Source organism: Bufo bufo, chromosome 3 (genome assembly GCF_905171765.1).
Source record: "Bufo bufo chromosome 3, aBufBuf1.1, whole genome shotgun sequence".
NCBI classification, from domain to species: domain Eukaryota; kingdom Metazoa; phylum Chordata; class Amphibia; order Anura; family Bufonidae; genus Bufo; species Bufo bufo.
In genome coordinates, this window is record NC_053391.1 from 504,973,275 (window position 1) to 504,985,391 (window position 12,117).

The following is a 12,117-nucleotide window of genomic DNA, read 5'->3' on the forward strand; positions in this document are numbered from 1 at the left end:
GCATCAGGACAGCAAAGGAGACAATATGGACAGTACCACATTAGTAAGTGCCTTGTATTAACTTTCTCTACATGATAAATGCCATTAGCTAAAGACAACCCCTTTAACCGAGCTATACCAGCGGAATAAAAAAAAGCATGTCACTGTGCAAATTCTTCAACAAATAGCAGCAGAAACAGCTGTGAATGCCTTTCAACCGATTATTGGCTCATGTGGGTCATTGCTCCAGCCAGTAATTTGTCGAACAGCATTTTCAGGCATTACCTGTGCATTGGGGCCTCTGCATTGATAGAAAGGCGGCAGCAGCAGGGGAGCCTCAAAGAATGTACAGCCCATGGACAATGCTAACACATTTATTTAATTTTTTTATTTCTTAGCACATTACTTGTCTTATATTTAATAAAATGGAGCCAGCTTAATATTACTGCAGTAAAATGTCATCTTCATACGTTTTTCACTTCATTATGCTATATGTGTTTCAATAATTTTTACACTAGGAGTAGGGAAGACCGAAAAAAAGATGACCGTTCTCGTAAAAGGGAGCATGAGCGGATCCTGCCCCGGAGAGATTCCTACAGGGATAGATACAACAGACGAAGGGGGCGAAGTCGTAGTTACAGCAGAAGTCGTAGTCGCAGTTGGAGTAAAGAAAGGCAACGTGATCGAGACAGGGATAGAAGCCGGAGTCGAACAAGAAGTAGAACAAGGAGCAGAGGTGGGTGTAGAGTCCGATAAAACATTCAGGAAGGATCTATAGAACTTTTGTTTGCCTGTGACAGAGCCTACGTTTCATGCTTGGGTTGCTATTAAGTACAGTCAGGTCCATAAATATTGAAGACAGTTGCAGTAGAGGCCTGGCAGAGCATCACCAGGGATGAAACCCAGCATCTGGCGATGTCTATGCGTTCCAGACTTCAGGCTGTAATTGACTGCAAAGGATTTGAAACCAAGTATTAAAAAGTGAAAGTTTGATTTATGATTATTATTCTGTCCCATTACTTTTGGTCCCATAACAAGTGGGAGGCACATATGCAAACTGTTGTAATTCCTACATCGTTCACCTGATTTGGATGTAAATACCCTCAAATCTGACAGTCTGCAGTTAGGGCTCTTTCACACCTGCGTTATTGTCTTCCGGCATAGAGTTCCGTCGTCGGGGCTCTATGCCGGAAGAATCCTGATCAGGATTATCCTAATGCATTCTGAATGGAGAGTAATCCGTTCAGGATGCATCAGGATGTCTTCAGTTCCGGTACGGAACGTTTGTTGGCCGGAGAAAATACCGCAGCATGCTGCGCTTTTTGCTCCGGCCAAAAATCCGGAACACTTGCCGCAAGGCCGGATCCGGAATTAATGCCCATTGGAAGGCATTGATCCGGATCCGGCCTTAAGCTAAACGTCGTTTCGGCGCATTGCCGGAGCCGACATTTAGCTTTTTCAGAGTGGTTACCATGGCTGCCGGGACGCTAAAGTCCTGACAGCCATGGTAAGTGTAGCGGGGAGCGGGGGAGCAGTGTACTTACTGTCCGTGCGGCTCCCCGGGCGCTCCAGAGTGACGTCAGGGCGCCCCAAGCGCATGGATCACGTGATCGCATGGATCACGTCATCCATGCGCATGGGGCGCTCTGACGTCATTCTGGAGCGCCCCGGGAGCCGCACGGACTGTAAGTATACCGCTCCCCCGCTCCCCGCTCCTACTATGGCAACCAGGACTTTAATAGCGTCCTGGGTGCCATAGTAACACTGAAAGCATTTGGAAGACGGTTCCGTCTTCAAATGCTTTCAGTACACTTGCGTTTTTCCGGATCCGGAGTGTAATTCCGGCAAGTGGAGTACACGCCGGATCCGGACAACGCAAGTGTGAAAGAGGCCTTAAAGCACATCTTGTTCGTTTCATTTCAAATCCATTGTGGTGGTGTATAGAGCCAAAAATGTTAGAATTGTGACGATGTCCCAATATTTATGGACCCGACTGTATGTTCACATTAGCCATTGACAGCTTCAGGCACAATATTCCCCAGTGGCCCTAGGGATATAAAAACATAATTCAGAACCATATGTGACACCGAGGTCACACTGCCTTGGAACAGAACTTGGGAACTGGTTGCAAAATCACCCGCCCACTTAAAATTGTTGTAAATTACTCAAATTGTAAAGGGGTTCTCCAGCTTTTTAACAAATTTTGACTCCTCTCTGGAGGACCTGTGGAGGGAAGCATTCTTCCCCACTACTGTTTCCCATCTTCTTTGGTCCACCGCTTCCGGGCTCAGATGGGGGTCCCGTGGACTGAGGCCAGTCATTGGAGAGTAGCACTGCAAACCGAGGAAGCCAGAACCAAGCAGCAAGTAGTTTGCTCCACAGGTCTGGTTTTAGCAAGTATGCTTTTCTCCACAGGTCTGGTTTTGGTTCCGTTTTTAGGCCTCTTTTACACGACTGTATTTTTGCTCCACAACCGATCAGCATTTTTTGGGGCCACAAAAAATGCTGACAGCACACCGTATGCTTTCTGCATCCATATGTCTGTTCCGCAGTCTCGCAAAAAAATAGACCATGTCCTATTCTTGTCTGTTTTGTGGACAAGAATAAGCATCGTTACAATTGATCTGCCAAAAAAACAACTGGATGTAACTGCAAAATACATTACTTACAGTTGTGTGAATACAACCTTAGGATGTGTGTTTTTTGATAAAACACCCAAAAAAGAGTAAGGGATATTTATGAAGACTGACGTTCACATATGCCTGTCTTGATACTTGTGCCCAGGGGTGGGAGGCACCTGCTTTGTTAGATGCCTCTTAATAAACTAGTTGCATCTCTTGCAGTCTATGCCAGCTAGGGGCTGGTGTAGGCTTCAGCTATAGCTTACTCCAGTTTCTGCCATAAGTCGTAGTAAACCCAGCAGGCTGTGACGCTCCATCCTCCAGCTAAGCGCTGCCCCTTTTACTCTCCACTTTAGAAAATAGTAGAGTAAAAATTGCAAATTCTAGTGCAAGTATGGCATGCTCCATAATTTGTGACTTTTTTAACACCTCAGTAGTGATGTAAACACATTAGTAAATGCCCCTCACTGTGTTTCCTTGCTTTTTTGGCCCCTTGGAGTTTTTCTTATAGACCATGGGCGGGGAAGTCTGAAAAAGAGCAAGTAAAACATGTGACTAAATATTGCCATTTCCTAAAAAAGACTTGTTTAAAAAATGGCATTGTTTTCTAGCCAAAAAATAAAACGTAGTGTGGCAGCGCCCTGAAGAGTTTTTCTGATCTCGACAGAATGTGGCCCAGGAGTTTTGATCACCGCTGGTCCTGGTTCAGAAGTTCCAGACAAATGGTTATTGATGGGTTGAGATGGCAATGCACTGCAACTGTTCTTGTATGTACTTTATTTCAGCATGTCTGAACTTAGGTGTATCTATGCGTTCAGAGCTAGATTATCATTTAGTTTTAATGTTAATATTTTTATGTTTTTTGTTAGACAAGGATTCCGGAAGACCTAAATATAATCTTGAGCGGTCAGATCCCTCAGATGACGGTTACCAGACCACTACCCCGGTACCTCACATTGGATCGGCACATTATCCTGTACCGACGCTAAGCAGCACTATCACAGTGATAACACCTTCACATCATGGCAATAATTCAGCGGAAAATTGGCAAGAATTCCATGAAGACCAAGTGGACCACAGCAATTATGGAAGACCTCCCATGCCCAAGAAACGCTGCAGAGACTATGATGGTATTGAGTTATAAAATGTTCTTTATAAAGTCTGTTATTTCCTCTTAGGCCATGTTTACTCCTGCCCTCTTTATTTCCATTGTTCTGCTCTGTTATACGAGCAGAACAGCGAAATGAATGGAATCATTGGATCCTTCACATGGCGGACTCAAACAGATCCGGACCGATCTGATTGTGCCAGTCAGGTCTCTGTCATGAGACGTGGCTTTTTACCAGACGAGATAGCATTGAGTGCTGTGCTATTCTGTCCTCTATTTATTTTTTACAGAATCTGTGACCGTGTCCTAATGGAGCCTCCAACGCAGATGTGAACCAGTAGTGTGTATATACCTTCACATGTGACTCACAATTGGGGAGGTTTATTCTGACTGCAATGGCAGCTTTACAGTCACATTAAGTATGACTCACTGATTTTATTTCAAGATCTTCTCCAACAAGTGGCACCTGTTGGAAGTTTATGGCACACTCCACACTAGGAGTGAACCGAATATCTAAAAGCAGGCACTTCAGTCTTATTCAGTCTCGAGCAACTATAGACCAGTGAGTCTGACATCAATAGTAGACAAATTAATGGAAACCCTATTAAAGGATAGGATTGTGGAACATCTAAAATTCCATTGATTGCAAGATGAAAAACAACATGGGTTTACTTCAGGGAGATCATGTCAAACAAATCTTATAGATTTTTTTGACTGGGTGACTAAAATAATAGACGGTGGAGGTGCAGTAGACATCGCATATCTAGATTTTAGTAAGGCTTTTGACACTGTCCCACATAGAAGACTTATCAATAAACTGCAGTCATTGAGCATGGACTCCCATATTGTTGAGTGGATTAGGCAGTGGCTGAGTGACAGACAGCAGAGGGTTGTAGTCAATGGAGAACATTCAAAACAAGGTCATGTTACCAGTGGGGTTCCACAGGGATCTGTACTGGGACCAATTTTGTTTAATATTTTCATAAGTGATATTGCAAAAGGCCTCGATGGTAAGGTTTGTCTTTTTGCAGATGACACAAAGATTTGTAACAGGGTTGATGTTCCTGGAGGGAAACGCCAAATGGAAAAGGATTTAGGAAAACTAGAAGAATGGTCAGAACTCTGGCAACTGAAATTTAATGTGGATAAGTGCAAGATAATGCACCTGGGGCGTAAAAACCAAAGGGCAGAATATAGAATATTTGACACAATCCTGACCTCAGTATCTGAGGAAAGGGATTTAGGAGTAATTATTTCAGAAGACTTAAAGGTGGGAAGACAATGTAATAGAGCAGCACGAAATGCCAGCAGAATGCTTGGATGTATAGGGAGAGGTATAAGCAGTAGAAAGAGTGAAGTGCTTATGCCGCTGTACAGAACACTGGTGAGACCTCACTTGGAGTATTGTGCGCAGTACTGGAGGCCATATCTCCAGAAGGATATTGATACTTTGGAGAGAGTTCAGAGAAGAGCTACTAAACTGGTACATGGATTGCAGGATAAAACTTACCAGGAAAGGTTAAAGGACCTTAATATGTATAGCTTGGAAGAAAGAAGAGACAGAGGGGATATGATAGAAACTTTTAAATACATAAAGGGAATCAACTCGGTAAAGGAGGAGAGCATATTTAAAAGAAGAAAAACTACCACAAGAGGACACAGTTTTAAATTAGAGGGGCAAAGGTTTAAAAGTAATATAAGGAAGTATTACTTTACTGAGAGAGTAGTGGATGCATGGAATAGCCTTCCTGCAGAAGTGGTAGCTGCAAATACAGTGAAGGGGTTTAAGCATGCATGGGATAGGCATAAGGCTATCCTTCATATAAGATAGGGCCAGGGGCTATTCATAGGATTCAGATATATTGGGCAGACTAGATGGGCCAAATGGTTCTTATCTGCCGACACATTCTATGTTTCTATGTTATTAAAGGTTTATTGCTATGACTTCATAACCTCTGGTACCCCAACCGAATGAGTGGGCCATTGCAGCACAATCACAGTGACTCCCACCTAGACAGTGGCACCCCAACCACCCTCTTTAAATGGGAACCGCAGCACATCCCCGTTCAAGTGAATGGGGCCTGCTGCATTTCCCCTGCACAGCTGGCCGTCCAGGAGTAACATACCTACGGACACCTATACCTCCAGTTCAGCCTATTCAGAAGCCATTTGGGGGGGGGGAAATCTTTCCTGGCTTCCTATGTGGCAATCAGAATAAATTCTATTGTTCCTATCAAGAAATGGATCCAGGCCCCTATTGAACTCCTTTAGTGCCATGACCACCACAACCTCGTCTGGCACAGAGATCCATAGTCTCACTGCTCTTGCAGTAAAGAATCCCCTTCTTTGTTGGTGGAAAAACCCTTCTTTCTTCTAGACATAATGTATCAATTTAAAAATTCCATAGTAAATAGTTTTTTTTATTTAACTTTTAACATGTTTGTGGACTTAATATAATCTTCTTTTTTCCAGAGAAAGGATTTTGCATGCGAGGTGATCTGTGTCCATTTGATCATGGCAGCGATCCTGTAGTTGTTGAAGATGTGAATCTACCTGGAATACTTCCATTCCCTGCACAGCCACCTGTTGTAGATGGACCACCCCCACCAGGACTTCCACCTCCTCCATCACTTTTAACCCCTCCCCCTGTAAATTTACGACCGCCAGTTCCTCCACCGGGTCCTCTCCCACCCAGCCTTCCACCTGTTACAGGTAATGTTATATATATATATATACATGGTGATTATACAAGGAAAGAAGAAATGGTAGATATTTTTCGTTGTTCTTCCTTTCTTTTCTATTGGGATCTGTTCCCAGTTTTCCTTAAAAGAACGTTAAAACAACTTCTGTAAGGGTCCTTTCACACTAGCGTTATTCTTTTCCGGCATTGAGTTCCGTCCTACGGGCTCTATACCGGAAAAGAACTGATCGGTTTTATCCTAATGCATTCTGAATGTAGAGCAATCCGTTCAGGATGCATCAGGATGTCTTCAGTTCAGTCTTTTTTCCTTTTCAGGACGGAGATAATACAGCAGCATGCTGCAGTTTTATCTCTGTCCAAAATTCCAGAACACTTGCCAGAATGCCGGATCTGGCATTTTTTTCCCATTGAAATGCATTAATGCCGGATCCAGCCCGAGTGTTCCGGCAAAACGGATCCGGCATTGCGGTCTTCGCACGCTCAGACCGCAAAAAATGTGAAGAAAAATAAATGCCGGATCTGTTTTTCCGGATGACACCGGAGAGACGGATCTGGCATTTCAATGCATTTGTCATTCAGATCAGGATCCTGATCTGTCTGACAAATGCCATCAGTTTGCATACGTTTTGCCAGAATCCTCTGCCGCAAGTGTGAAAGTATCCTAAATACAACACTTCTTAGGAACGTTCTCCAGAAAAACTTATTAGACTCTGTTCACATTTGTGTTGTATTTTTGTAAACTACTATGCTTTGCCAGATCCATCAGATGGTTGTCGCTGGCAACGACCAATAGATCTTACTGACTTACAAAGGGTCAGTCAAGTTCCACCATGCCAACTTTTGTTTTGACAGGAAAAAGTTTCCTGTATCCTTTCCGTCAGGTCCCTCTGCAGCTGTATTATGGCCTTTAAAAGAGTTTTCCGACATTTTAAGGCCCTATGCACATGAACGTATTTGGTTTCCGTGTCCGTTCATTTTTATTTTGCGGATAGGATGCGGACCCATTCATTTCAATGGTTCCGCAAAAAAAAATGCGGACACCACACCGTGTGCTGTCCGCATCCGTATGTCCGTTACCGTAGCCCCACAGAAAAAAATAACATGTCCTATTCTTGTCCGTTTTAGGCATTGTTACAATGGATCCGCCAAAAAAAACGGATGGCATGCGAATGTGATCAGTTATTATTTTTTTTTGTTTGTTTTTTAGGACCGCAAAACACATACGGTCGTGTTCATGTAGCCTAAAGCCTCATGCACACGGCCGTGTTCCGCGGCCGAGAGCGGTCCGTGGTAACCCGGTCGGGATTCCTGCTGACAGCAGGAGCGCACGGCGTCATTGGTTGCTATGACGCCGTGCGCTTCATGCCGCCGCTGCTGTACAGTAATACATCCGTATAGATCATACGAGTGTATTACTATAGTGCAGCGGCGGCATGAAGCGCACGGCGTCATAGCAACCAATGACGCCGTGCGCTCCTGCTGTCAGAAGGAATCCCGGCCAGGTTACCACGGACCGCTCTCGGCCGCGGAACACGGCTGTGTGCATGAGGTCTAATGCTGATGACTTATCCTCAGGACACCTGGGACCCCCGCCAATCAGCTGTTAGAGAAGGCATCGGCGCTCACAGGAGGTCTTATCCATAAGCACAGCTCCGTACATTGTACAGCGGCTGTACTTAGTATCATACTCGACCCAATTCGCTTCTATGGGCTGAGCTGCGCCTAGTCCATGTGACTGATAAACGTGTCGTCACTGGCCTAGGAAAAGCTTTGAGAAGGCCGCGGCACTACTGCGTAGTAAAATCCCGGAAAACTCCTTTAATGCTTCAGCTGCTGTTTTGTTAAATATCTAGTTTTAAAAGATCTTCTCCAAGCAAGATTTACCCTACTCTTTTTGACCTTACATTTAGTCAGCTTCACGTGACCATGAAACGGCCGTGTCCATTTTGTGATCCGAAAACAGTGGATCCTCAAAACACGGGCATCGGCAGTGTTCACCCCACATTGCAATGTGGACCCTTTGAATTCAACAGGTCTACAGTCCGGATATATGACAAAGATAGGACATGTGCTGTCTTTTGGGGCGCAGCCGCACGGACCCGGATTCACACTGTCATGTGAATGGGACCTTACACACGTCTTTCTATACATCGCATGCTTAACTGCAGCAGCTGTCCATCAAATATCCTTTCTGTGCTCCCATTGGTCATCTCATCTGTTCACCTGTTACTGACTCCGCCCACCAACTGTCACTTCTGCTCTTGTTTTACACCTTCTCCAGCCAGTCCCTGTTACTGTCACAGGAAGGACTGGCACCTACCAGGGGCAGCATTAAAGAAGGTAACGCCAAATCGGCAAGAATCACTCTCCTTTTTAGGCTAATTGCCAGTAACCATTGAGAACCAGGAGAATTCACTTCTGACTTTGTTGCAGAGGTTTCATCTCTTCCTGTTCCCTCTTAAATCAGTCTTGACCCATCAGCCTTTTGCACATCAAAATGTGGTAGGATTAAAGCTGGAATTACACAGTATTTTGAGCCAATGCCAGGAGTCGATTCAAAAGAAATGGGAAAAATAATCGAAGGACCTTTCCTTCCTGCTGGATCCACATACGGCTTTGGCTCAGAAAACTGCATGTGTGATTGCCGCCTTAGCACCCAGATTATTGGGCCAATTGTCTAGTATGAGTGCTCTTTCCCAATAATTGGTCTGTGTCCCCTGTCAATTGAGAATAAGGCTTGACCTGATTGTTTATGCGGCACATAAATTACTGTTTGGCAGCATTTCTCCCTGTGTAATCAGGGATCTGCTGCCCACAAATAATGCGGGAGATTTATCAAAACTGCTGTGAAGGAAAGCTGGCTTAGTTGCCCATAACAACCATTGAAAGGTGAGACTTGATTGGTTGCTATGGGCAACTAAGCCAATTTTTCTTTATACCAGTTTTAATACATTTCCCCCAAATAATCTTTATGGGGATGAAAGCTTATATTTGCTTTTGTTCATTGTTGAGAAAAATGATGTTTCTCGCCCATATTTATTGGGACACACAGAGACCGTGGGTATAGCTATGTCCTCTAGGAGGCGTTGACACTAGTAAAAGCTGGCAGCTCCTCCCCTGGCATATATACCCCCTCCAGCCTGGAGAGAGAGCTTCAGTTTTTTCTAGTGTCAATAGGAGGCAAGACCTCTCTGATCTGCAGGGAATCTCCTGAAGATTTTTTATTTTAGTTTATTTTTTTCCTTCTTTTTCAGAACGCCTCGCCTCCCTGTTCTCCCGGGGTCGAGCTATGCCAGTGCCGGTCACCCGCACTGCTGCCTCCCCCACAGAAGACAAGGTGGATCAGGGCAGCCTCGCTCCCCTGCATCCTGCCAGCCAAGGGGTCATCTAGGTCCGCCAAAGAGAAGACCCTCCCGCCATACCAGACTCCTGCCACTCCGGTGCCAGCTGCTGAGGAGATGACCCTGCTGGAAAAGGTGACCTTACAGGCCCACTTAGGGAGGGTGAAGTGAAGAGGAGGAAGATGGGTGAGTACGGGACTAGGTAAGTATGTTAACCCTCTCCCTCCTTTCCTATTTGAAGGCTTCTACGGAATAGGCTTCCTTCTTGGCCAGACAGGACTTAATTTATTTTATTTTTTTACTAGCCCAGCTCCACAGTCTTCCCTCCCCCTCTGTGCCATCGGTACTTGGGCACATCGGGGGTTAATGGCATTAAATCACAGCGGGCGACCGTGTGCACTGCTTTGGTCGGGTGTAGAGAAGATGTAGAGTGCCTGCGCATAACGCAGGGTTGGACCTCTGATCTCCCCTTGTCTCCGCTCCCCAGCGATAATCATCCCCTGGAAGCGGGTGCCTAAGAGTGCGCCGCTCCAGGAGGCTAACACCAGCATCAGGTCCGGGCACCGCAAAAAATCTGGCCTCGCCTGATCACTCCGGCCAGCGCAACATTCTGCCTGCGCAATCCAGCCCCGGCTTGCGGCCTCCCCCAGCGGGCGCATTTCTCTGCGATCTGGCGCGACTTCACTTACTGTGATGCGCTGTCCCCGCAGCCCTCGGTGCTCCGGCCGTACAGTTGGCCGTGTTTCATAACTTTAGGCCCCGGCTTGCGGCCTACTAGCCCGCACTTCACCCCGGGGAGGGGGGCGGTCTGGCACGAATTCTTCCCGCCTTGCCTTCCCCTCCCCCAGTAGCTCACAGAGCCCCGCCCACGGTTCAGGCAGTTAACCCTCCTGGTCAGCCATTTCTTGAGGCTGGCACAGGATTTCATGGGTTTCTATCTGCGGGGCTTTAATGTTGAGGGTTTCACTCCTCTGCTTCTTGCCCAATTACCACCTGCGCAATCGTGGACATCTCAGTTTTTACCAAATTAAATAAATAAAGTCCATTTGGGTCCTCCCCCCTCAGTCCTCATCACTGCAGGAACCCCCCGTCAGTATCAGACTGGGCCCGGGTCCCATCATAGTCAGAGGAGGACCCTTCAGTTTTCCATTCACCCTCCGGGGTCAGTTTGGTTGATAAAGCGCTGCCTGCGCAATCCACTGGTAGATCTGGATATTTCCTTTCACCCTCTGGAGCTGTTTGGTTGCCAAGCGCTGCCTGCTCAATCCAATTGTGTACATCCGGACTTTCCCAATCACCCTCTGGGGCCATTTGGTTGATAAGCACCACCTGCGCAATCCAATTGTGTACATCTGGATCGTCCCAATCACCCTCCTGGGTCGTTTGGTTGATGAAACGCTGCCTGCGCAATCCAGGTGGACATCCAGACCTTCCCAGTCAATCTGGGTCGTTTTGGTTGATAGAGTGCTGCTTGCGCAATCCCATGGACATCCGGACCTTCCCAAGCACCCTACGGGGTCGTTTGGTGGATTAGCACCACCTGTGCAAATCCAATGTTGGACCTCTGGACCTTCCCACTCACCTCCGGGTCGTTTGGTTGATATTCTCCACCTGCGCAATCCAATGGTGGACCTCTGGACCTTCCCACTCACCTCCGGGTCGTTTGGTTGATATTCTCCACCTGCGCAATCCAATGGTGGACCTCTGGACCTTCCCACTCACCTCCGGGTCGTTTGGTTGATAAGCACCGCCTGCGCACTCCGATAGTGGATCTCCGGACTTCCCAATCTTTTCAATCCGGTGAGTGAACCTCTAGAAGTTCCCATTCCACCCCCGGGTAGTTTAGCTGATAACTCCCACCGATGAGCCTGCGACTGCCATGGACAAGATTCTGAGAGTTAAGGCTGCACACAACGGGCCAGAGCAGGATATTTTCCTCCTTGGTCACCTCCACACCCCCACCCTTCCTCCCTACGGTCATGCTCAGATGCACCCTCCTCTCCCTGGAGAGGTTCGGCCCAAAGGGGGGATCAGTGGTTCGGTCGCTGCCGTGATTCCGGCGCGATTTTCCAAGATGGCGTCCAAGGCAGACAGCAGTACTTGTCGTATGCATTACCCCCTTGTTTAAGCAGAGTATTTGCACTACTACTGGATGCAGTACTCCCTTGGATCTTATCTCCCTCCATTGGGGTCTAACAGCACTAGAACTGTTTCAGTACCGGCAGTAGGCGTTCCCCCTTTTAGTAGGTGGCGGAACTGCATTCCCACTGGGGACAGTACTTACTGTATGCATTAGCCTCTTCCATAGTGGCGCTATGGCATTATTCCTGGTTCAGGGTTTACTGTATGTCTTACCCCCTTACCTAG

General features: G+C 46.6%; 1 protein-coding gene across 4 annotated transcripts in view; it reads left to right on the plus strand.

Annotated features, from left to right (window-relative positions):
- Positions 1 to 12,117, plus strand: part of RBM26 (RNA binding motif protein 26) — a 103,294-nt gene that overhangs the window by 36,205 nt on the left and 54,972 nt on the right. For all 4 annotated transcript variants that reach the window (XR_005777685.1, XR_005777687.1, XR_005777686.1 and 1 more), the window contains exons 6-8: positions 498 to 715; positions 3,470 to 3,730; positions 6,181 to 6,420. Coding sequence is in view for 1 of the 4 variants with exons in the window: in XM_040425325.1 (XP_040281259.1) it covers positions 498 to 715; positions 3,470 to 3,730; positions 6,181 to 6,420 (719 nt within the window). In the remaining 3 variants the exon portion in view is untranslated. The remainder of the gene's footprint in view (positions 1 to 497; positions 716 to 3,469; positions 3,731 to 6,180; positions 6,421 to 12,117) is intronic.